The sequence below is a fragment of the Ictidomys tridecemlineatus genome, chromosome 12, assembly GCF_052094955.1.
Source record: "Ictidomys tridecemlineatus isolate mIctTri1 chromosome 12, mIctTri1.hap1, whole genome shotgun sequence".
Classification (NCBI taxonomy): domain Eukaryota; kingdom Metazoa; phylum Chordata; class Mammalia; order Rodentia; family Sciuridae; genus Ictidomys; species Ictidomys tridecemlineatus.
In genome coordinates, this window is record NC_135488.1 from 1,849,677 (window position 1) to 1,870,187 (window position 20,511).

Below are 20,511 nucleotides of genomic sequence, written 5' to 3' on the forward strand. Positions count from 1 at the left end.
TGAGACAGTGTCTCGCTGAATTGCTCTGGTTGACCTCAAACTTGCGATTTTCCTGCTTCAATCTGCCAAGTAGCTGGGATTATACCAGCAAGACTAGTTTACCATACTTTTAAAGTGAACTTTGAACCTACAGTTTGGGTCCCTTGTGATTTCATTTTGTTTTACATGTTTTGGGGAGTGCAATGGAGACTTTGTAGGAAAGAAGGATGTTTTGGGGAGTACAATGGAGACTTTGTAGGAAAGAAGGAGTGTTTAAGGTCAGTAGGGGGAAGGACTTGTTTTTAACTATTCTTTTTTCCTCTAGCTCTAGCCAAGAGCTTAGAAGATGCTCTGAGCCAAACTGCTTCCGTCACTCTGCAGGCTATTGCAGCCCAGAACGCTGCCGTCCAGGCCGTGAACGCGCACTCCAGCGTCCTGAAGGCAGCCATGGATGATGCCGAGGTGAGCCGGAGGCTGAGATGTCTGACATCTACCACACAGGCTTCTTCCTCGTGTTCTGGCTTTCTTCTGCTGAGCAGAAACAGTCTAGAATAATTGTCTTTAAAAAAACAAGCTGAGAGCTGGGCACAGTGGTGCACACCTGTAATCCCAATAGCTCAGGAGGCTGAGGCAGGAGGATCACGAGTTCAAAGTCAGCCTCAGCAAAAGCAAGGCACAAAGTAGCTCAGTGAGATCCTGTCTCTAAATAAAACACACAATAGGGCTGGGGATGTGTCTCAGTGGCTGAGTGTCCCTGAGTTCAATCCCTAGTACCACTGCCACCCCTTCCCCCCCCCAAAAAAAAATCCTAAGAAAAGCCTTTAAATTTTTTAGTCAATTTTATGTATGGTGCTTTATTTTTATCTCATAATACTAATATGGTATAGTTCAGATTTGCTCTGATACTCTTTTTGTTTGTTTGTTTGTTTTTTGGTGTTGGGATTAAACCCATGGGTGTTCTACTCATTGCCCCAGCCCAGTCCTATTTTTTTTTTTTTTTTTTTTGAGATGGGGGTCTCTCCTTGAACTTGCTTCAGAGGTCACTGGGATTACAGGTGCGTGCCACCACACCTGGCTTCATTTTATATCTTAGTAGTTCTTGAATATCATTACCTTTTTTTTTTTAATTGGCAACTATCTCTTTAAATAAACTTTTTTTTCAGGATACTTTTAGATCAACATGCAATTTAAAAAAATAATAGAGAGTATGTACATGTGTACATGAAACACCACTTAATGTTTATGCTGATTGTTTAACTTACACTAAACACTTCAAAAAATAAAGCAGTAAGCTGTGAATCTCATCTGGGCATGGTGGCATGTCACATTCATGGCATGAAACACTCAGGGTCATTCCAGAGGAACTGGGCTGCACGAAATAACCACACAAGAGACAGAGATACCTTTTTCTTTGGGGTCCTGTGATGGCTCCTCTGACCTTAAGGGTTCGCAGAGAGAGCAAGAGAGTGAGCATATGCTGACCCCTTTTATTGAGGAGAAGCCATTCAAATGAGGCAAGGAGTCAGGTTTTAGGGGTTGAGTGTAGCTTTGTGGTGTCTGCTGTCAGCAGGTTGACCAACATCTAGGAAGGCCACACCCAAAGGCAGAGTAAGAGAAGGGGACCCACAAAGGGCATTTCCATGGAACATTCTATCCCAAACAGGGCAAAGGGGTGATATCACAAAGGAACAGGTGAGCGTAACTCGACCCATGGGGCTGTAAGAAGGCACACCTATGCATGAAGACACGTTTTGTTACATTTTTACGACTTTCAAAATCTAGGCCACTGTCTACGGCCACTTTGATGTGACCAGATCACAGGAAGTGACTGACAGAGCCTCACCAATCAGGAAAGGAAATTGCTGGTCACATAGCACAACGGCCTCCTACAGTGGCACATACCTGTAATCCTAGCGTCTCAGAAGACTGAGGCAGGAGGGTCACAAGATTGAGGCCAGCCTCAGCATTTTAATGCAACTCTGTCTCAAAGTAAAAAATAAAAAAAGGATGGGTTGTAGCTCAGTGGTCACATGCCTCTACATTCAAGTCCTAGTACCACTGCCTCCTCAAAAAATAAATAAATAAACAAACAAACAAACAAACAAAATAAACTCCTGAAACACCCCAGGGCAAAGATCATGCATGACTTGTAAAGTTGCACTGCATTGTGACTGGGTGGGTGTTTAAGCACTGAAGCATGCTGTACACTGTTTCAGTGATATGTACCTCCAGCATGTTAAATCAGACTACTGACAGTAATTGCTGGAAACTAATTGCCTTTGAAAACTTAAGAGAAAGCTGCATTTTATTTGAAGTTCAAGGAAAAATATAAATATCAGAATTTGATCAGTTAGCACAGTGGAGACTGCCCAGGCTGTTTAATGTGCTGTTTATACAGATGTGAGAAGGCTTAACATTCCATGGTGTTGAGCTGGGTTACAGCCCAAGGGGTGAATGTGCTTTCAGAAGAAACAGCTGGGACCTTTAAATGCCTGTTTCCACTTTGGTGTAAGGCCTTGTGGGGTAGTGTTTCCTCTTCCCAGTGAATGGACACTGTGTAGTGCATGTTTGACAGCACAAAAATCTGTTACAATCAAGATTTTACTACTCAAGGACACTATATGAATATAGCAGTTAACTAAGATTAGGGAGTGTTAGCTAATGTTAGAAAAAATTAGGAAAACGTATGACCACTTTTTTCAAATATTAAAGATGGATTTAAGTCTTTCTTCTGTAAAAGAAGCTGTAGGTGCATATAGGATCTATACGACATTCCAAATCACTCTCTCTCACAGCTGTATTTAGAATACTTGGACTTGCCTGGCTGTGGTGGGGTGGCTGCCCCTTGGACCTCTGTAGCAGAAGTACCTTCAGTCAGAAAGACAGCGAGACCCCCAGACGTGCCATGGACGTTGGCCTGTTTGACAAGTCTGTCTAGTGGTTAGGAAGACCAGATCCTGGTAACAGCATATGCTAGAGTCTTAGAAAATTTACTCCCTACGAGATGTCGCACAGCCCACACCATAGCATCTTTTGTTCTTAGTGCTGGGTGGAAACCAAGGCCGAGTGCTCCATCACTGAGCAGTGCCCACCCCCGCACCCATTCTTGGTATACTTTGAGGATAGCTGAAGTGGGGATTCACTGAAGACAGCAGCTTCATTATTCACGCCATAACATTGAATTTGCTTTGTCACTTCCTTGTAACAGTTCACTAGAGGTGTGGTGGCACACACTTGTAATCACAGCTACTTGGGAGATTGAGATGGGAGGATCAAAAATTCCAGGCCTACTTGGGAAACTTAGCGAGACACTGTGTCAAAATAAGAAATAAAAAGGGCTGGGTATGCAGCTCAGTAGTGGAGTGACCCTGAGTTCAGTCCCCAGTGAATAGAGACAGAAAAGTACCAAAAATTTCTTCCAATACTATTATTTATTTAAATATTAAATAAACAATATAATATTTATAGCAGAGGTCTTAACCTGAAGTTGTGTCTATGGATAGAATTTAGTGGCTTGTTGAATCTGGAACATTTTTATTTTCCCTAGCCTGAAGTTGAAATGCTGAGCCATTTTCTTGAGGTAGGACTGTCTATAAAAGCTGCTGTAGTTCAGTTTCCACTTGGGTCACAACAGAAGGCGCTTCTCACACCGCATTGTGGTGCTTGCAGCTTTTTTTTCAATATGTCTGCTCATCACTACTTCTCAGTTGGGATATTTCTTCCTTTAGATCTTGGTTACTATTTCACAAAATTTTCAATAATTTTATGATTGTATTTCAGTGTATTTCGAGCTGCGTTTTGAACATTTTGTAGTTTGATTTGAAGGATTTAAAAATGTTATTCTGAGATGCTCCTCAGACTGCCTCTGTGGTCCAGTGCACTGAAAACAGTTAACCCTGCCTCAGGGGGACTGGCCTCCAAGTTCTGTTGGTGATGGGTATGACTTTAAAATGGAGGCCAGATCCGGTGTCACTGAGGCTGAGTGAGAGTCCCTCTGCCATCCCTCTCTGGAGCAGCCCAAGGCTGCAGAGGCAGAGCTGGAGATGCGGGGTGAGCATGCAGGCCCAGACCCTCTCTGAGTCTGCACTCCTTATCCAGGCTGCAGCAGCCCCCATGCAGATGTTTTGAAACTCGATTATTGAGACAATTCAGTCGTCTTCCTAGGTGCGAGTATTGCATCTGTTGGTAATCTAGAGTGCTCCTCTTCATCTCCAGGTTCCCTGCATAGTGTCAAGAAAATGGGCTAGAAGGTGATTTTGCTTCATACCTGAATGTAATGCATGCAGTTTAAGCTATATGCATTTGGAAAAAGGAAAGAGGAAAAGTTAGCCCAGTAACATTCTGCTCATTCGGTGTGTGCTACCGATCTAGGGGAGGACGGAGCTGTCACTAGTCCATACCACAGTGGTCTGGGTTGCCTGGCACCTCAGTGTGAGCAACATGTTGCATTGAGTGTGATTATAGGTTTTTTAAAAAAATATGCCATGACCCCCAAATATAAACCAGGTTTGCTGAAAAGCCACAGTTACTCCCAAAGCTGGGGATGGAAGGGGGATGTTGGATCTGCCAGAGGGAGATGCACACACATGCACTTTGAATTCAGCCCGGGACCTTGTATAGGCTGAGCAGGCTCTTTACCACTGAGCCGCCCCTTCAAAGCCCCTTTTAAAAACATATAAATCACAGCCAGGTGCAGTGATGCACGCTTGTAATCCCAGCAGCTCAGGAGGCTTAGGCAGGAGGATCAAAAGTTCAAAGCTAGCCTTAGCAACTTAGCGAGACCCTGTCTCAAAATAAAAAGTGTAAAAAGAGCTGGGTATGTGGCTCAGTGATTGAGAGTCCCTGGGCTCAATCCTCAGTACCAAAGGGGAAAAAAAAGTTTGTGTGTGTGTGTTGTGTGTGTATGTATGTATGTATATATATATAATCACATGCAATTAAATTCACCTCTGGAGATTTTTTGTTTTGTTCTGTTTTTTAAACTATCATTGATTTACACCTTAATGTTTAGGGAGTCTGCACTACTCCAAAACATTAAAGAATGCTTTAGACTATGATTCGGGTAGTCAGACCTATGCAGTTAAGAGAATGTTAAGTGTTGGCACTTTATTGAAGAATGATTTTAGAATTCACGAACAATTCATGGAAAGGTCTGGGTCATATTTTCTTTTGATAATTTAATAGCAAATATCTCTCTTTGGAAAATAGTTGTATGCACTGGGTTGCATAGTTCTTGTGTCCTTGTTTGTTTACACATAATCTTGTGAAGAACAGTTGACATGGGCGGCTGTGGAGTTCTTGTGCCTCACCAGGAGGCTCAGATTGATCTCCTACTGTGGTGAAACTTGGCATATAAATATTTACGGTTGAATTTCATGTCACACACTTCTGTATTTCCTCTTTTTGGCTCGTCCTGTGGCCGTCCCAGCACGTAGGCATGTTTTTGTGATCAGCATTTTCTGTTCAGGTTGCAGGTGAAAAGAAGTCTGCCCAGTGGCGCACGGTGGAAGGTGCCCTGAAGGAGCGCAGGAAGGCCGTGGATGAAGCTGCTGACGCCCTTCTCAAAGCCAAGTAATTACTCATGGACTTGGACAAGTAATTAGGGCCTCCTGGAGGTTTTCTACCCTCTGAATGGAATAAAGAGGAGGCAGAGAAATCTTTCTCCCTTCTTCTGTGCTCTTATCTGAACTGGCATAATCAGGAACACGTAGGTTCAAGAAGAGAGAAAATGAAACATAATTAAGCCAAAATAAATTTGGCAGAAATTGATATAAAGGATCTCATAAAATCAGGTTTGCTGTGGCTTATTGCTTAGGGGGTGTGTCTACACATTTCCTGAGCTTCTGCTATAATCTCAAAATTTTGCTGGAATGGTTGGGAAGTTCCATCAGAATTTAGAAGGTGGGTCACAGTCTATCTGCTGCAACACAAGAGCCCTGAGTGTGTCTTCTGCCGCCCTGACCTCGGCTGAGGGTTTCAGCTCTAGGTGAGAAAAGCTTCTCTGCCTATTGACCATAAAAAGCATCAAGTGATTTTTTTGTTTTTTTGGAATTATATTTCTTAGGACTTTTAACAAATGTATATGGTGTTTTCTTTGATAAAGTTGATAAGGAGTTGTACTAAACTGTGTTTTATTTTATTGGTTTCCAGAGAGGAGTTAGAGAAGATGAAAAGTGTCATTGAAAATGCAAAGAGAAAAGAGGTTGCTGGAGCCAAGCCTCACATTATAGCTGCAGAGGGGAAGCTCCGCGACATGATCGTCGGTCTGGACAGTGTGGTCCAGAAGGTCAGTTTCCTAAGTCTTTGCAGTGTTCTATGTTTTTAAATATAGTTATTCAATCAAAATACTTTAAGAATTCAGGAAAACAATAAAGATTTCTATCATCTCCTCCCCTTCCCCTGCAAAGACTATTGTTACTATTTTATTTTATTTTTTTCAGTTACTGGGGTTGAACCCAGGGTCTTAAATAGGCTAGGCACGTTCTCTACCACTGAGCTATATCCCTGGCCTTTTTTTTTTTTTTTTTAAGAGAGAGAGAGAGAGAATTTTTAATATTTATTTTTTAGTTTTCGGCGGACACAACATCTTTGTTTGTATGTGGTGCTGAGGATCGAACCCAGGCCACCCGCATGCCAAGCAAGCGTGCTACTGCTTGAGCCACATCCCCAGCCCTCCCTGGCCCTTTTTATTTTGAGACAGGGTCATGCTAAATTGCCCAGACTGACCTCAGACCCCAGGTAGCTGGGATTACAGGGTGTGCGCCATTTAGTTGTTACTGTTTTTAGAAACCTGTTTTGAATGTGAAGTAGATTATTCAGTATTATTGACACTTTCTATAATAATAGTGGTTTTGGTCTCCAGCTGTTGTCACTTAGGTAAACTTCCATCTTGGGGCAGATCTTGGGCTAGGATTGCACTCAGGTGATCTATGTGGGTAGTTGCAAGACCCAGAGAAAGGGGGCAGAGGGAACAATAAGATGGGAAAGGGCCTGTCCCTGGCATTGGAGTAGGAATTGGAAGGAGACAGAAGAGGTTCGTTTCCCTCTTGCTGAGCTTTGGTTTGTGGGTGTTGCCTGCACATTCCTAACCAGACCTGAGGGACGTCTATGGTCCTCATTGCTCAGTTTAACCTATGATACCCATGGTGCTTGTTCAGGTCCAGGCTGCTCAGTCCGAGGCTAAGGTGGTGTCGCAGTACCATGAGCTGGTGGTCCAAGCCCGGGATGACTTCAGACGAGAACTGGAGAGTATCACTCCAGAGGTCCTTTCTGGGTGGAAAGGGATGAGTAAGTACCATTGATGCGTTGGGACGCTTCTTTCTCCCTTTGACTTTTAGCACTGCTCAGCTACACCTGCTTCAACTCCATTCATGGACTCCACGCTCCTCTGAAACATGTCATTGGTACAGCACACTGTTTCAACCAGTCGTGACAGGTGGCATACTCTGACACTGCTCCTGTAGCTTTCCCCCTGGCGAACAGCGTCAGCCAGTGTTTAATTCCATGATGGTACAACCTTGACTCTACTAAAATGCTTTGCATCCTTGGGATCATTCAGTCCTCTGGTTCTTTAAAGGTATTTGTAAAGAATTGCTTGAAGCACACCTGTGACTGCTTTGTGTAATAGCACCATGTTGAGAATTCCCCTGGGCCCCCATTCCTCTAGAGAAGGAAGCCAACCATTTGGCTGTCCCTTGGAGAGCTCAGGGTGCCGGGGAAAAGGTCTAGTAAAACACGAAGACATTAAAGTATGGTCCTCACCCAGAGGACATTGGGCAGTGTCTGCAGACATTTTGATGACAAAGCGGAGTGTTCCTGGCCTCTGGTGGGAGAGGGCCATTGGTGCTCCAGAGGGCTGTCTGGCCCAGAATGTCAGTACTGCAGGGTGGAGGAGCCCTGTGCTCAAGAACAGTCAGGCCCCTGTAGTGCCGTCTCTGGGTCATGATCAAAGATTAAAAAATGTTTAATTTTTAAAACACATATTCACGTGTGGCACAAAAATTAAAAGACCCACATGGCATTTGGTGTGCTTTGCTTTTCACTTCTGCCTATGGCCATGCCATCTCCTCTGAGGGTAGTCAGTGACTGATCCTTGTGTACCCTGCAGAGTACATGGCTTCCCTATGCCCGGCCCTCAGGGCCTGCATCACGCCTGTCAGTACATTTGTTACCAATTGTTTTGCCCTCAGTGTTCTCATTTCTCTGAGTTCGTAAGTGTCCTGGTGGTGTTCGTTATGTCCAGTCCTTTTTCTGGGCTCTCTGTAACTGGACAGTGTCACACATGTGCAGCCAGCACTGTTGAGCAGTGTTCTGTGCCTGGCCCTGTGTTCTGAGCACTCCTCCTGTATTGGCTCATTATGGCTCACAGCAGCCCTGTGAGCTGTGTTGTTATGACCTCCATTTTACAGAGGAGAAAATGGAGACTCTAGGAGGCCAAGTAATCTGGCCCAGGTTAGAGGTGGAGGCAAGATTTTTTGCTGCCTGCTGGCCACACTGTCCTTTGCTGGAGTGATTAGTGTTGGCAGTGTGGGGCATCCTTTTGGCCTTGAGAAGAGGAGTGATGTGCTTCCCACTAGGGAGATGAGGGTAGGAGGCCCGGTGAAAGCTGCTGCCATGATCTGTGGGCAGAGTGGCACGGGCATCTGCTCTGTGTCCCAGGCCCTGAGTGGAGTGGGTAGGAACAACGAGGAGCAGCTTGGGCTGCAGTGTGGCTCCCAGAGTCTGGAGAAGGCGAGGTGTGCAAGCCCTGGCTCAGCGCTTCAGCTCGGCATGTGCTGCAGGGTACTCAGGCCTGTGCAGGAGCTGCGGATCTGCCTCAGCACCCTCTCCAGTGCAGACGTTGAGGACAGGGTCCTTCACTGTCATGGAGTTTGTAAGAACATGAAAAACAAAGCCGAGTATATGTAAGAAATTAAAAAAAAAAAAAAAAAAAAGCTGATTCTCTTCTAGGTAGGCTTGTACCAGAGCACCTGCCCCAGGAGCTCCAGGCTCAGAGCTCACATTATGGGGGTGGGGAGAGGAAGCCACTGAGGGGCAGCTGGGTGTTGCCGGGTGGACTGTCAGCATTCAGGGGACCTCCCCTTCGTGGCAGTGGACCACAGAACACGTAGCCATGTGTATGTGCCACATCAAGACTGGCCTCGCCCTCGTCTTCACCTTGTGGAGCCTCTCCAGTCCTTCCTGCAGTGTTGGGCAGATCCTTGTTCCTTTGGTTGACTTACAGAGGAGGCAGTTGACTTAAGGACTGCAGGGTCTTTAGGAAGTGCCTGCTGAGAGCTCTCTGAGCTCTGCTTCTCTCCTCTGGCCTGGGGCTCACCCTCTGGCGGAGCAGCATTCAAACTTCTCAAGGTTACAAGGTTCTTTTTTCTCCTTACCCTCAAATTGGACAGCCATAGTTTTTTGTTTTGTTTTGTTTTTTGCACAGGTTAAATGTGCAAGTGTTTAAGAACTTCCATAGAAAGAAAACAATTCTTGAGTATTTGGAATGTCAGGCCTGGTTCTGAGAACAAGCAGGACTATTGGCTTACTCTGAACTAATGCAAATGGGAGGGATGGAGGAAAGCTGGGATTTCTGTGATAACTTGATCACTTTGGTCAAAGAGAAATGAGTCCCCTTAAAACCAAGATTAATTTTAGTATCAGTGGTTCTCTTGTTTCTAAAATAATATAATTTACCTTGATATGTGTTGTTTTAAAGTCCCTTTAAATTTTATGAAATAAACTATTATTTTGCATCTCAATGTTAAAATACCTTTTCTTTGTGTAAATTTCTTGTTCTTCCTTGTCCCTTTTGGATGTTCTGTTCAATGATCAGTAAGCAAAGTATGTACATTTCTTTTTTTTAAATGGCTCTTCTTTTTCTTTGTAGGTATTTCTGACCTAGGTGAGTAATAGTGTGTATTTTATATTTATTTAAACTTTTATTTATTATACTATTTTATGTGGTGCTGAGGACCGAACCCAGTGCTTTGCTTGTGCTAGGTGAGCGCTCTATCACTGAGCCACAACCCCAGCCCCAATGTTTAAAGGAATTTATTTTGAGTCTTAAAAACTCAAGTCTTTTGATTGTGACTATTATTCTAAGCCATCTAATTAATATCAAGTAGAATTGTTACATGTGATAAGTCTGAATTGGGTAATTTTGGCAACTATTTGTTCTCAGGAACAAATGTGTTCCAAATGATTGGGAGCTGTAGATATGAGGGCATGTGTGTGTTTTCTTATGTTTAGCTGTTGTTTTGGAGAATTCCAAACGCTTGAAAGCAGGGAGACAGGCACTGTGAACCCCCCAGACCCATGACTCGCCCTTGGCAGTCGTCAGCCCCGGGCCAGCCTGGTCTCCTGTGCCACATCTCCCCCAGCTCAGTCCTTGCACTTGTAAGTGCTCCTAGTATGTTTCTGAAAGCACAGTCACTGTGACACTGTCTTGCTGACACTTGATCCCATCCTGTCATCAGACCTCTCCCCACTGGCCCAGTGGCCTCACGTGGTGCATGTTTACAGTTTATTCATGTCTCTGTCCAGAGGAGGGCCACCCACTGGATTCACTCAGTATGTCCCTTAGGCTCTGTTGCTTCTCAGCTTACCTTTTACTGGGTTATTTGTCATAGAGACTCCCCTCCCTACATTTTGTATTTCATTGTTGGAGTTATAGTTCTTGATCTTTGGCATGTTTTGGCACCATCGTGGAGTGTGAAATTGAAAAAGAAAAACAAACAAACAAAAGAAACTATAAAAAATCCAGTACTATATGGATTTAAGTCCAAATGAGAATGTTTAGGTGTGAATATTTTTAAAAACTCCACAAGTGATTCTGTGGCCAGCTCTGCTTGCAGATTATTGTCTTAGATAAATTATGTTGAGGAAAAGGAAAGGAACTAACTGTTGTTAGGCAAGAGTGAGAGAATTTCAGTTTGATTTGGGTTTTGTAGAACACGGTCTTTATTTGGATGGCTGTTGGGACCAGTACTAGTTATGCGTGAAAGAAGGTGTAGAAGTGTTAGTATGTATGAGCTTTATTTCTTGGTACTGGGGATGGAACCCAGGAGCACTCTGTCACTTAGCTGTCCCTGCTTAGCATCCCCCCTCTATGTCTTTTTATTTTTTATGGACAGGGTCTTGCTAAGCTGCCAGGCTGGCCTCAAACTTGCCATCCTCCTATCTCAGTTTCCCAAGTCATGGGGTTTGCAGGGATTTGCCATCACACCTGGCAAACTTTAGTTTAGAAGCAAAATGATAGTAAATTGGAAAGCTGACTTAAGTTGGTTCAGGTTTGAAGAGCTACTCTGGGTTCTGGAAAAGAGCTGGTCAGGCACACCTAAGGCTCACCTGAGTTCTTTTTGCAATTGACAGACACCAGTTGTTGGATGCTGGCTGTCAGTTACTGATCAGGAGACTTTAAATCTCTTCACACTAGATACATTTTGTCTTTCCTTACAGCTGTAAAATCATAGTCAAATGAAGCAAATGCCCTTGCAGTGATGTATAGTGTTGGTGGAATCATCACCTTGATGTGGTTATCTGTTTAGCTGACAAGCTGTCTACCGATGACCTGAACTCTCTGATTGCGCATGCACACCGTCGCATTGACCAGCTGAACAGAGAGCTAGCAGAGCAGAAGGCCACAGAGAAGCAGCATATCGCGTTGGCCTTGGAGAAACAGAAGCTGGAAGAAAAGCGGGCGTTTGATTCTGCAGTGGCAAAGGCATTAGAGCATCACCGAAGCGAAGTGCAGGCTGAGCAGGACCGAAAGGTAGAGTCTGAGACTCTCTGCTTGACAAGTAATAATTAGGGCGTCCAGCCAGACCCTGGTCCACAGGTAGCTCCCCCCAGGTCCAGACAGGCAGATCCAGACAGGAGTTGCACCTGTCCGTCTTCAGAGTGGCGCTTCAGCCCTTGTTCTCCTGGTCAGTCCTTCAAGGACTGACCTAGTGGAGTTCCTATAGGTTGAGCAGATACGGAAGTGTGAGTGCTGATAGGCTGCTTGGATCCAGGATGACCTGGTTCATCTCTCGCAGCAGTCTGTCCCTAAATAGCATTACCAGAAGAATCAGTTGAATTCTGAATATTTTTTAGGCCTTTATTTATTTTTATGTGGAGCTGAGAAGTGAACCCAGTGCCTCATACATGCTAGTCAAGCACTCTGCGTCCGCGCCCAGCCAGCCCTGCGTGTGTTTCTGTTAGTGAGGGGTGGTAGTTACCAATGAAGGTAGCAGCTCCTGAGCTATCCTTCTGGTTGGCAAGCACGGCAGCTCATCCTCCCTTTCAAGCCTGCTCTTCTCAAGCTGTAGAGCCTGCCCTTCCTGGCCTTTCTCCCCCTTGCTGGCCCGGTTGGCCTCCTGTGCACGGCCTCTACCTACTGCTGGCACATTGGTCTCCACTTGCTGCCTCCAGCGCTTGTTCTCTTCCTGTGGCGGGAGGCTAAATGCCAGACAACCCGCTCCCAGCCAGCAGCCTGCTCCATAGTCAGAGCTCCTGCCTCCCAGCCCCTTGGCTTGCTTCTCTCTAAATGAGTCACCACCTACCCTGTTTGAACCAGAGCCCTGCGTGGTTATTCTCCCACTGCCCCACATCCAGTCCATGCCAGGTCTTCATCCAGAGTAGACCCCTGACCTGTCCACTTGGCTTCCATCACCTCCCCCTTCATCCAGGTGACCATCAGTTTTTGTACCTGTTTCACATCTACTTACGCAGGCAGCTAGCCCTTAGGAAACACCGGTCGGCACCACACTGCTAAACACCCCTCCATTAATGTCAAGTCCAGATTCTTCTTGTGGTTCTTCTAGCCCCTGTGCGTGGTAGGCAAGCACTCTCCCTCTGAGCCTCACCTCTAGCTCCGAGTCCAGGAGTTCAGAGTCCTGGCCAGCTGTTCCCTGAGGGCTCTGGGTCCCGGTCCCCCCCCCCCCCGCTCCGGCCACAAGGCATCCTGCCCTGCACCTCTTTGCTGAGCTCTCTGCTGGCATATTCCTTTCTCTCGATCTTCTTGCTCTTCACCTGCCACATCTTTCAGCCTTAGCTCTGAACTTGGATGTGGTCTCCACAGCAAGGCCCTCCTGGCCTTCAGTGGACAGCACAGTTCTGGACTGAGTTTCTGCCCTTCCACTCTGTGTGTCCTTGCTGAGTGGGAGGAGGTGGGAGCCGCTATTGACCATTCCTGCCCAGAGCCACACCTGGAGAGGGCTGCCTGCGTGGGGTGTTCCTGGGCTAGGGGGGGCACGGGTGAGAAGTGTGCCAGCCTGAACACCAGTGCCTCGGTGTCCACCACTGCTGGTACTGCAGACGCTAGAGTGGGCTCTCAGGTTTCATATCCTGTGCCTCTGAAAAGAGCCCCGAATTCAAGGTCCTCAGTGCTCAGTGGCTTGTAATGTGACTCATGGCTAATTGTTAGGCAAGACCTGCTTGGCTTCTCTTACTTTTGGTTTGATGTGGCCCATGTTAAGTCTAAATTCATTTGAAAATAAGCTGTTGGAGAGCACTGCTTGGATCCAGGATGATCTAGTTCATCTTTCTCAGCAGTCTGTCCCTAAAGCAGTATCAGAAGAAGCTTTTGAATTCTGAATTTTTTTTATACCTTTATTTTGTTTATTTATTTTTATGTGGTGCTGAGAATTTAACCCAGCACCTTTGATTAGAAGAAATTGTTTGGCGGGGCTGGCAGTGTGGCTCAGTGGTACAGTGCTTGCTTAGCAGGCATGAAGCCCTGTGTTCCATTCCCAGCACACACCCCTCAACAAAAAGAAGAAGAAGAAATTACTTGCAAGATGTTAGTTATTTCATTATTCACCACTGATAAAGTGGAGGCCTGAAGTGTTCCCTGAGGTCACGTGGGCCAGAGTTCTGCAGTTTCTTGCTTGTCAGGGTGTCGTGATTCGGGGAACAGCTTTTTGTTTTTGTGTGTTTTCTGTTTTCAAGGGGCAGCCTAGTATGTGAGGGAAGCACAAGTTTCCAGGCCACATGGACCCCACCTAGACTTTGATATGATCCAGCTGTGAGGCCTTGCTTGAGCTGCTTGGCAGATTCAGCCTGGAGTCCTGGAGCCAGGGAATGAGAGTGTTTGCGTGGGCCTCGTAGAGGATTAGCACACAGCCACTGTCGCCATGGTCACCCGGTCTTCTGCTTCTCCTGTGGAGAACTGAGAAGTGATCATTGCCGTGTTTGTCCTCACAGGTGGAGGAAGTCAGAGATGCTATGGAGAATGAGATGAGGACCCAACTCCGCCGCCAGGCGGCCGCGCACACTGACCACTTACGAGATGTCCTCAGGGTACAAGAACAAGAGCTCAAGTTTGAGTTTGAGCAGGTGAGGCCCCTTGGTGAAGCTCAGCTGCCCCACGGCCTCTTCCTCCTGTGTGGTGCTGGGATGGACCCAGGCCTGGCCATGCTGCATGGGCGCTCTGCCATTGAGCCGCACTGCCCTTCTCTCCCTCTAGGGTTCCGATGGTGTCACTTGGCCTTGTGGGGCCTGTGTGTATCTACAGAACTGTCACTCTTATCACGGGGTCTGTGTGTGGGGGGTGGTTGAGGAGTTCCGGGGTGCGCCTCGTGTGAGGCTGCCCTTCCTGCCTCCTCTCCATGGACTTCAAGCGTGTGCTTGTGCTCAGATTGATGACCAAAAGCTTCCCAGAGAGACAAGACATGGAGGCCACAGCAGAGTGTCTGATGCCTCTAATCCCAGCTCACTCCTCCCCTCCTGGCATCTGCAGGAACGAGAGCGGGTCTGTCTTCTAAGGAGTAAGGCTTTCTAAGTAAGGAAAGCTAGGAAATTGGAATTTGTGACAAGATAAGATATTTTAAGTTCCATTTGGGTTTTTTCTTCAGAGAAACATGAAGGGCTAATCTCTTCAGTAGAGGGTTAGAAGACGATCTCAGTGTTACCTGCAACACAGTGGCTGACTTTTGCAGTTGGCAGTTGGTTTCTAGCTTGAATAGTAAGTCTCATGAGAAAACCAGAGAGGACGATGCGCCATGTCTGAGCCTGCTCCTGGGGTGCGGGCCACCGTGGTGGGACGGAAGGCCCCTTCTGGGGCAGCGGGGCTCTTCTCCAACCACTTGTGCTTCATTTCAGGACCTGTCTGAGAAACTCTCAGAACAAGAGTTAGAGTTCCGTCGCCTCAGTCAAGAGCAAGTTGACAACTTCACCCTGGACATCAACACGGCCTATGCTAGACTGAGAGGAATCGAGCAGGCTGTGCAGAGTGAGCAAGTCCCTGCCTCCTCACCCCGCTTCATCTCAGTGTGCCTCCCTGGGGTCTTGCATCACGGGCAGCATGCTGACTCTAAAGTCACTCTCCTGCATTTCACTTATTTCCTGGGACGTTGGCCCCAGATTTGAGAAGCATTTAACAGGTGTCTAAGAGGAAATCAGATAAGGGGGTGCTAAAGGCCAACTCTGAATGATCTGTACTACAGACATGAGATAGTTTTCAGGCCCATCACCCCACAGTCTTGCTTGTGTGTCTGGTACTTGGTAGTGAAGGCCAAGGAGGACGTGCTCTCCTCCCTGGGCATTGGAAGGCTTTCTGGAGGTGATGTGCTAAGTAACCCCCCTTAAGTGGATAGGAGTTATGCTGAGGCCTCATGCTGATGACGAGAGTCCTGTGAAATACATTTTTTTGGGATATAATAGAATCTCATTTTGCCATATTAAAAAAACAAAAAAGCACAGTACTCGGGAGTTTTCAAAATCCAATCCTGTCTTGTGAGTTCATTGGGAATTCTTCCTCCTTGTTCTTTCCCCAGTATTGGGGGTTGAACCTGGGGTGCTCCACCCCAGCCTGTTTTATTTTTTATTTGGAGGCATGATTTCCCTAAAAGCTCAGGTTGCCTTGAACTTGGGATCCTCCTGCCTCAGTCTCCCAAATGGCTGGGATGACAGGTCGGAAGTATTCCATGTTTTTTGCAGCACAATTTCTGGTGACCTTAAAATGAATCTTATCCTAATAGTACCATCTTGCTTTTCAAGTACTAAACACTGAATATCTGACTTAGCCCACGAGTAACGTGTGTGCAGTTTGACCATGTTCTGGCCTAGGGCCTGGGGGAGAGGGGAAGAGTCAGGGCTTTGCTACATACAGTCCCCTGGTCTCTCCATGACTCCAGCAGCCATCCTTGTGGAATTGTGTTGAGCCAGCTGCCTTGCCTGAGAGGCCCTGGGGCCTCTGCTGTCCTCAGGGACGGGCCTGCTATTGAGTGCATCGAGAAAAGACTTTGCCTCTCTTCCTTTGCAGGCCATGCGGTTGCTGAAGAAGAAGCCAGAAAGGCCCACCAGCTCTGGCTTTCCGTGGAGGCACTGAAGTACAGCATGAAGACCTCGTCCGCAGACACGCCCACTGTCCCGCTGGGCGCTGCAGTGGAGGCCATAAGAGCCAACTGCTCTGACAGTGAATTTGCCCAAGCCTTAACTGCAGCCATCCCTCCAGAGTCCTTGACCAGAGGGGTCTACAGTGAAGAGACCCTGAGGGCCCGTTTCTACACTGTTCAGAAACAAGCCCGCAGGGTAGCCATGATTGACGAAACCAGAAACAGCTTGTACCAGTACTTCCTGTCCTACCTGCAGTCACTGCTCCTGTTCCCACCTCAGCAGCTGAAGCCGCCAGCAGAGCTCTACCCCGAGGACATGAGCACCTTTAAACTACTCTCATATGCCTCCTACTGCATCGAGCATGGTGACCTGGAGCTGGCGGCCAAGTTTGTCAACCAGCTGAAGGGGGAGTCCCGACGAGTGGCCCAGGACTGGCTGAAGGAGGCCCGGATGACGCTAGAGACAAAGCAGATAGTAGAGATCCTGACAGCGTATGCCAGTGCTGTGGGCATAGGGACCACTCAGGTGCAGCCAGAGTGAGGCCTGGGGAGTGGGCAGCGTCACCGCTTACATCAGAGACAGCAGCGCTAGATGAAGGGTTTGCAGCAAGGGTCCCAGAATTGTCTAGAAACCAGGTTCCGATCCTGTGTGAGTGTCCGCACCTGTTGCATCTACCCTCAGTCCACCTGCTATCATGTCACTGAACTCCAGGGTGCCCTCTTTGCAACTTGTGTAACGTGTCCTGCTTCTCAGTTGTTACTGATGAGGCTTGTGAGCCAGTCCAATGATGTTTGTGATCCCCACTATTGATTCTGCCCTTGGAGCAAACTGAATAAAGCGACACAGTGGAAACCAAGCCTCTTGTCACTTTTTAAAAGTGCCACTGCTAGTTTGTTATTGTGTGCAGAGAACACTCCTCAACAGCAGCCACAGACCTGGGAACCCTGGTCCCAGTGTCCAGGCTGTGGGCTAGGGTCACCAGAAGACCAAGTCTTGCTTTTCTTGGCTTTGAAGTTTTAGTAAAGCAATTGCTGCTGGTCCAACTTGAAGGAGGGATGTATGTGCCAGGTGCCTGTGTGTTTATAACTGGGGACCCATCTTTGTTGTGATGCTGCTTGCCACCTGCAGGAGGAGGAAGTCATTCCACGTGGGACACTGTGCCCCCACTGCTGTGCACCCTCAAAGAGCAGTCCTCCAACCCCTGCTTCTGTCCTGCGCTATTGCCCAGGCTGTGCTATTGCCCGGGGTAGGGGTAGTGAGCCTGGAGTCTTAGCAAAGGGATTGAATAATTTTGGGTTTTACCTGGATCACCCTAGGCCCAGAGGACTTTCTTGTTTCCCCTTGTTAAAGATGGGAGTGATGGCTATGTTGGATAACCAAGCCTGTTTTCCTATCGCTGGACTTTCACTCCCTGAAGACTAACACTACTACATAAAAATATTGCCCGTTTTTTTCCCTAAATTGCCATTTTTTGTTGGGGTTTATATGTTCATTTTTATCTGCTTAACAATCTGCAAATTATGGTGAGGTGCTTCTTATATTTCTGCTGGTGTTCACCAGCCCTTGAACTTAAGTAGCATTGACCTCGTCTTTGATTTTGGGATAGATAGGCCTAGATTGATGTTAACATTCCTTATGTTCCATCCAAAATATTCCTTATATTCTTAATTCAAAACACATCCAGTCTTGGACTGGGACACCTGGCTTTGTGGCAGGCCCTTTGCGGGTGAAGGCCTTCCAAGCTATTTTCCGGACCCTGTGGAGTGGCACAGAAGTGTAAGTACATCCACTTGCCAAGTTCAGCTTACTTGTCACATCAGAAGTTCTTGAAATTTCTGCTTTACTCGGGGAAATATGGGTTGTAAGGAATTTTCTTGGAGCCCCGAAGAATGGCCTTCAGGTGTATTTATCTGAGCTGACAAGAAGCAGGCAGCACTGAGGGGTGAGGCTGGATCTCCATGTAAAACCACAGACTTCTGTCTCAGCTCCCCACCACCCCAGCTAAGGTAGGAGGAAGGAGGTAGGTGTGGCTGAGAAGAGGAGGCTGCTTAGCCTGGGTTCTCTGCTGTTTGAAGAAGAGGCAGCCAATGACCAGGCTGGGGAGGTGGGCAGGGCAGGTCGTGGCATACAGGTTGGCTGCACTGCAGCAGTCTCTGAACTGCTGGTGTCACTGCTAGCCGAAGGCCACTCAGAGGAAACTCCCACTCTGCCCATGTGCCTCAGCCCCAATCTCATCTCCCGCTGCCCTGGGCCTGACTGGTGCAGGATGGTGTGAATACTTCTCAATGCAAACTTCCCAACTTAACACTGAAAGTCACCCAGGCTTCTGAACCAGTGATTTAGAGGAATGTGTAACTTTAGGCTTTTTAAAAACTACTTCTGTATTCCTTTGACTTACACCCTCTGCTTTCTCTAAATGGTTCTGGAGAGGATAGTCTCCAAGCCCCAAAGGATGCACAAGAGCATTGAGTTAACACAAAGGAAAAACCACAGGCCACTTATCTTCCCAGGTCCAGGGGTCACCCTTCACCTGACCACAGATCTGTGCTTGATGGATCTAGACATGGAGAAAAGGGGGTCCCCTGCCAGTGTGTGAGGGGTGTTGGCTCCTCCAGCCTTCTGGGAGGGGAGATTTCTTGGGGTTGTACTGGGGAATGAGCCCAGGGATCTCACTGGGCTACATCCGGGTCCCTTACTGAGAACAGGGTCTTGCTGAATTGCTGGGGATGACTTTCCCGTCTCCTGAGTCACTGGGATTATAGGCACGTGCCACCCTGCCCAGTGTATTGGTTTTGGAAGAGTGGTGAGCCCCCATTGGTACCAGTGGTGAAGTTTGAAATTTACTGCTCTTGGACATTCATCTGTAAAAATCCTGAATTTTGCTGAGCTCTAGAAAGCATTCCTGGAGTTGATCCCTAGCAGTACTTCTCAGAAGTGTCCACGGCTGGGCAGGTCCAGCTGGACAGCACTTTGTGATGGGCTCCACTGTGAACCAGCAGGCTGTTCAGGTGCTTGCTGCACAGACCTTGGGTAGTATTCCTTTGACTATTCCATGTCCTAGCATGTGGCTGGACACCAGCCAATATATCTTTCCCTTGCACAAAGTCTGAGATGGCCCTGCCCACTTACACTCCTAGATCCCACTGATCTAGGATCACGACAAGTCATTATTGAGATTTCAACCTTGTGGACCTACACAAGTAGGTCCCTGTGTGCTCATCTCTGCTGCAGTGGAACATCACAGGCACCTCCCAACTGCCCGTGAGGGACTTGGAGGCCACCAGCCTCTCCCTTAGGTCCCACTCAGCACCACGCCTTCCTCCCCTGCTGAGGGTCCGGTCATTCCCACCAAAGCTGAGTTGAAGTCCTGTAGGACAACTGTCCTGTGCAGAACATGGGCACACAGCCCGGGCCCTACGCTCACTTTTCCTGGCCTCATACTTGGTAGTGTCTGTACAGTGGCTGGGATCAGTGAATCTTCTGCCAAGGGTGACGTTCAGCACTTACTAGGACTCCAGGGCCCACTGGAGTCGGCTTTTACTACCATTGGGATCTCCTGCCTGCACACTGAGAGATGTGGTAAAACAGCAGGAGTCCTTAAAATGTCCTACTGAGCCAGGCACCCGCAAGTCCGTAGCTCGCACCCACCGATGGTGTCCTTCTGAAGTAGCGCCAAGGCCCACTCCCTCCTGTCCCAGGGTAGCCTTGCCCCCCTTGGCTCTTCCTCTGGATTCACTTGCTGCTCCTGCAGAAGCTGTGTCTCTGTGCCTGTCCCAGCTTCAGGAAAGGCTGAAGGCTTCCTGGGTTTTATCACGGCTGTTTATGTGCCCCTCAGCTCTGGGGTCACCCACCAAGGGCAGCGTAGTGTATCTCCTTTAAATACTGAGGTTTTTCTGAACTCAAGTCTGGTTCTAGCTGGATCTGAATCACAGCTTAAAATTCTCCTCCATGTCTAAACTTGTAAACACACGCTCTCCCTAGGTAAGGGTCAGCTGAGGAATGTCTGTGGTCCTGTTCCACTGGAGTGGGTCTTTGAAGAGGAGGGGTCTGGGGCTTCGGTTGGGGCTCAGCAGTGGAGTGCTTGTCCCCGTGTGAAGGCCTGGGCTCGACCCTCAGCACCACATAAAATAAAGGTACTGTGCCCATCAACAACTAAAAAATCATTAAAAAAAAGAAAAAAAAAAGGGGGGGGGGGTCCTGTGGCACTAAAATACCCTTATTTTAAAACAAGTG

The 20,511-nt window shown here is 47.4% G+C and overlaps 1 protein-coding gene across 7 annotated transcripts in view; it reads left to right on the forward strand.

Annotated features, from left to right (window-relative positions):
* Positions 1-17,130, forward strand: part of Immt (inner membrane mitochondrial protein) — a 43,420-nt gene extending 26,290 nt beyond the window's left edge. For 4 of the 7 annotated variants that reach the window (XM_005338440.4, XM_013364315.3, XM_005338441.4 and 1 more), the window contains 9 exons: positions 305-441; positions 5,447-5,550; positions 6,130-6,265; positions 7,137-7,266; positions 9,848-9,862; positions 11,508-11,731; positions 14,146-14,277; positions 15,043-15,172; positions 16,205-17,130. In XM_005338440.4, coding sequence (XP_005338497.1) covers positions 305-441; positions 5,447-5,550; positions 6,130-6,265; positions 7,137-7,266; positions 9,848-9,862; positions 11,508-11,731; positions 14,146-14,277; positions 15,043-15,172; positions 16,205-16,818 — 1,622 coding nt within the window. In that variant the 3' untranslated portion in view covers positions 16,819-17,130. The remainder of the gene's footprint in view (positions 1-304; positions 442-5,446; positions 5,551-6,129; positions 6,266-7,136; positions 7,267-9,847; positions 9,863-11,507; positions 11,732-14,145; positions 14,278-15,042; positions 15,173-16,204) is intronic. The other 3 variants (XM_021735336.3, XM_078027931.1, XM_021735337.3) reach the window with 1 other exon arrangement.
* Positions 17,131-20,511: the final 3,381 nt, after the last annotated feature.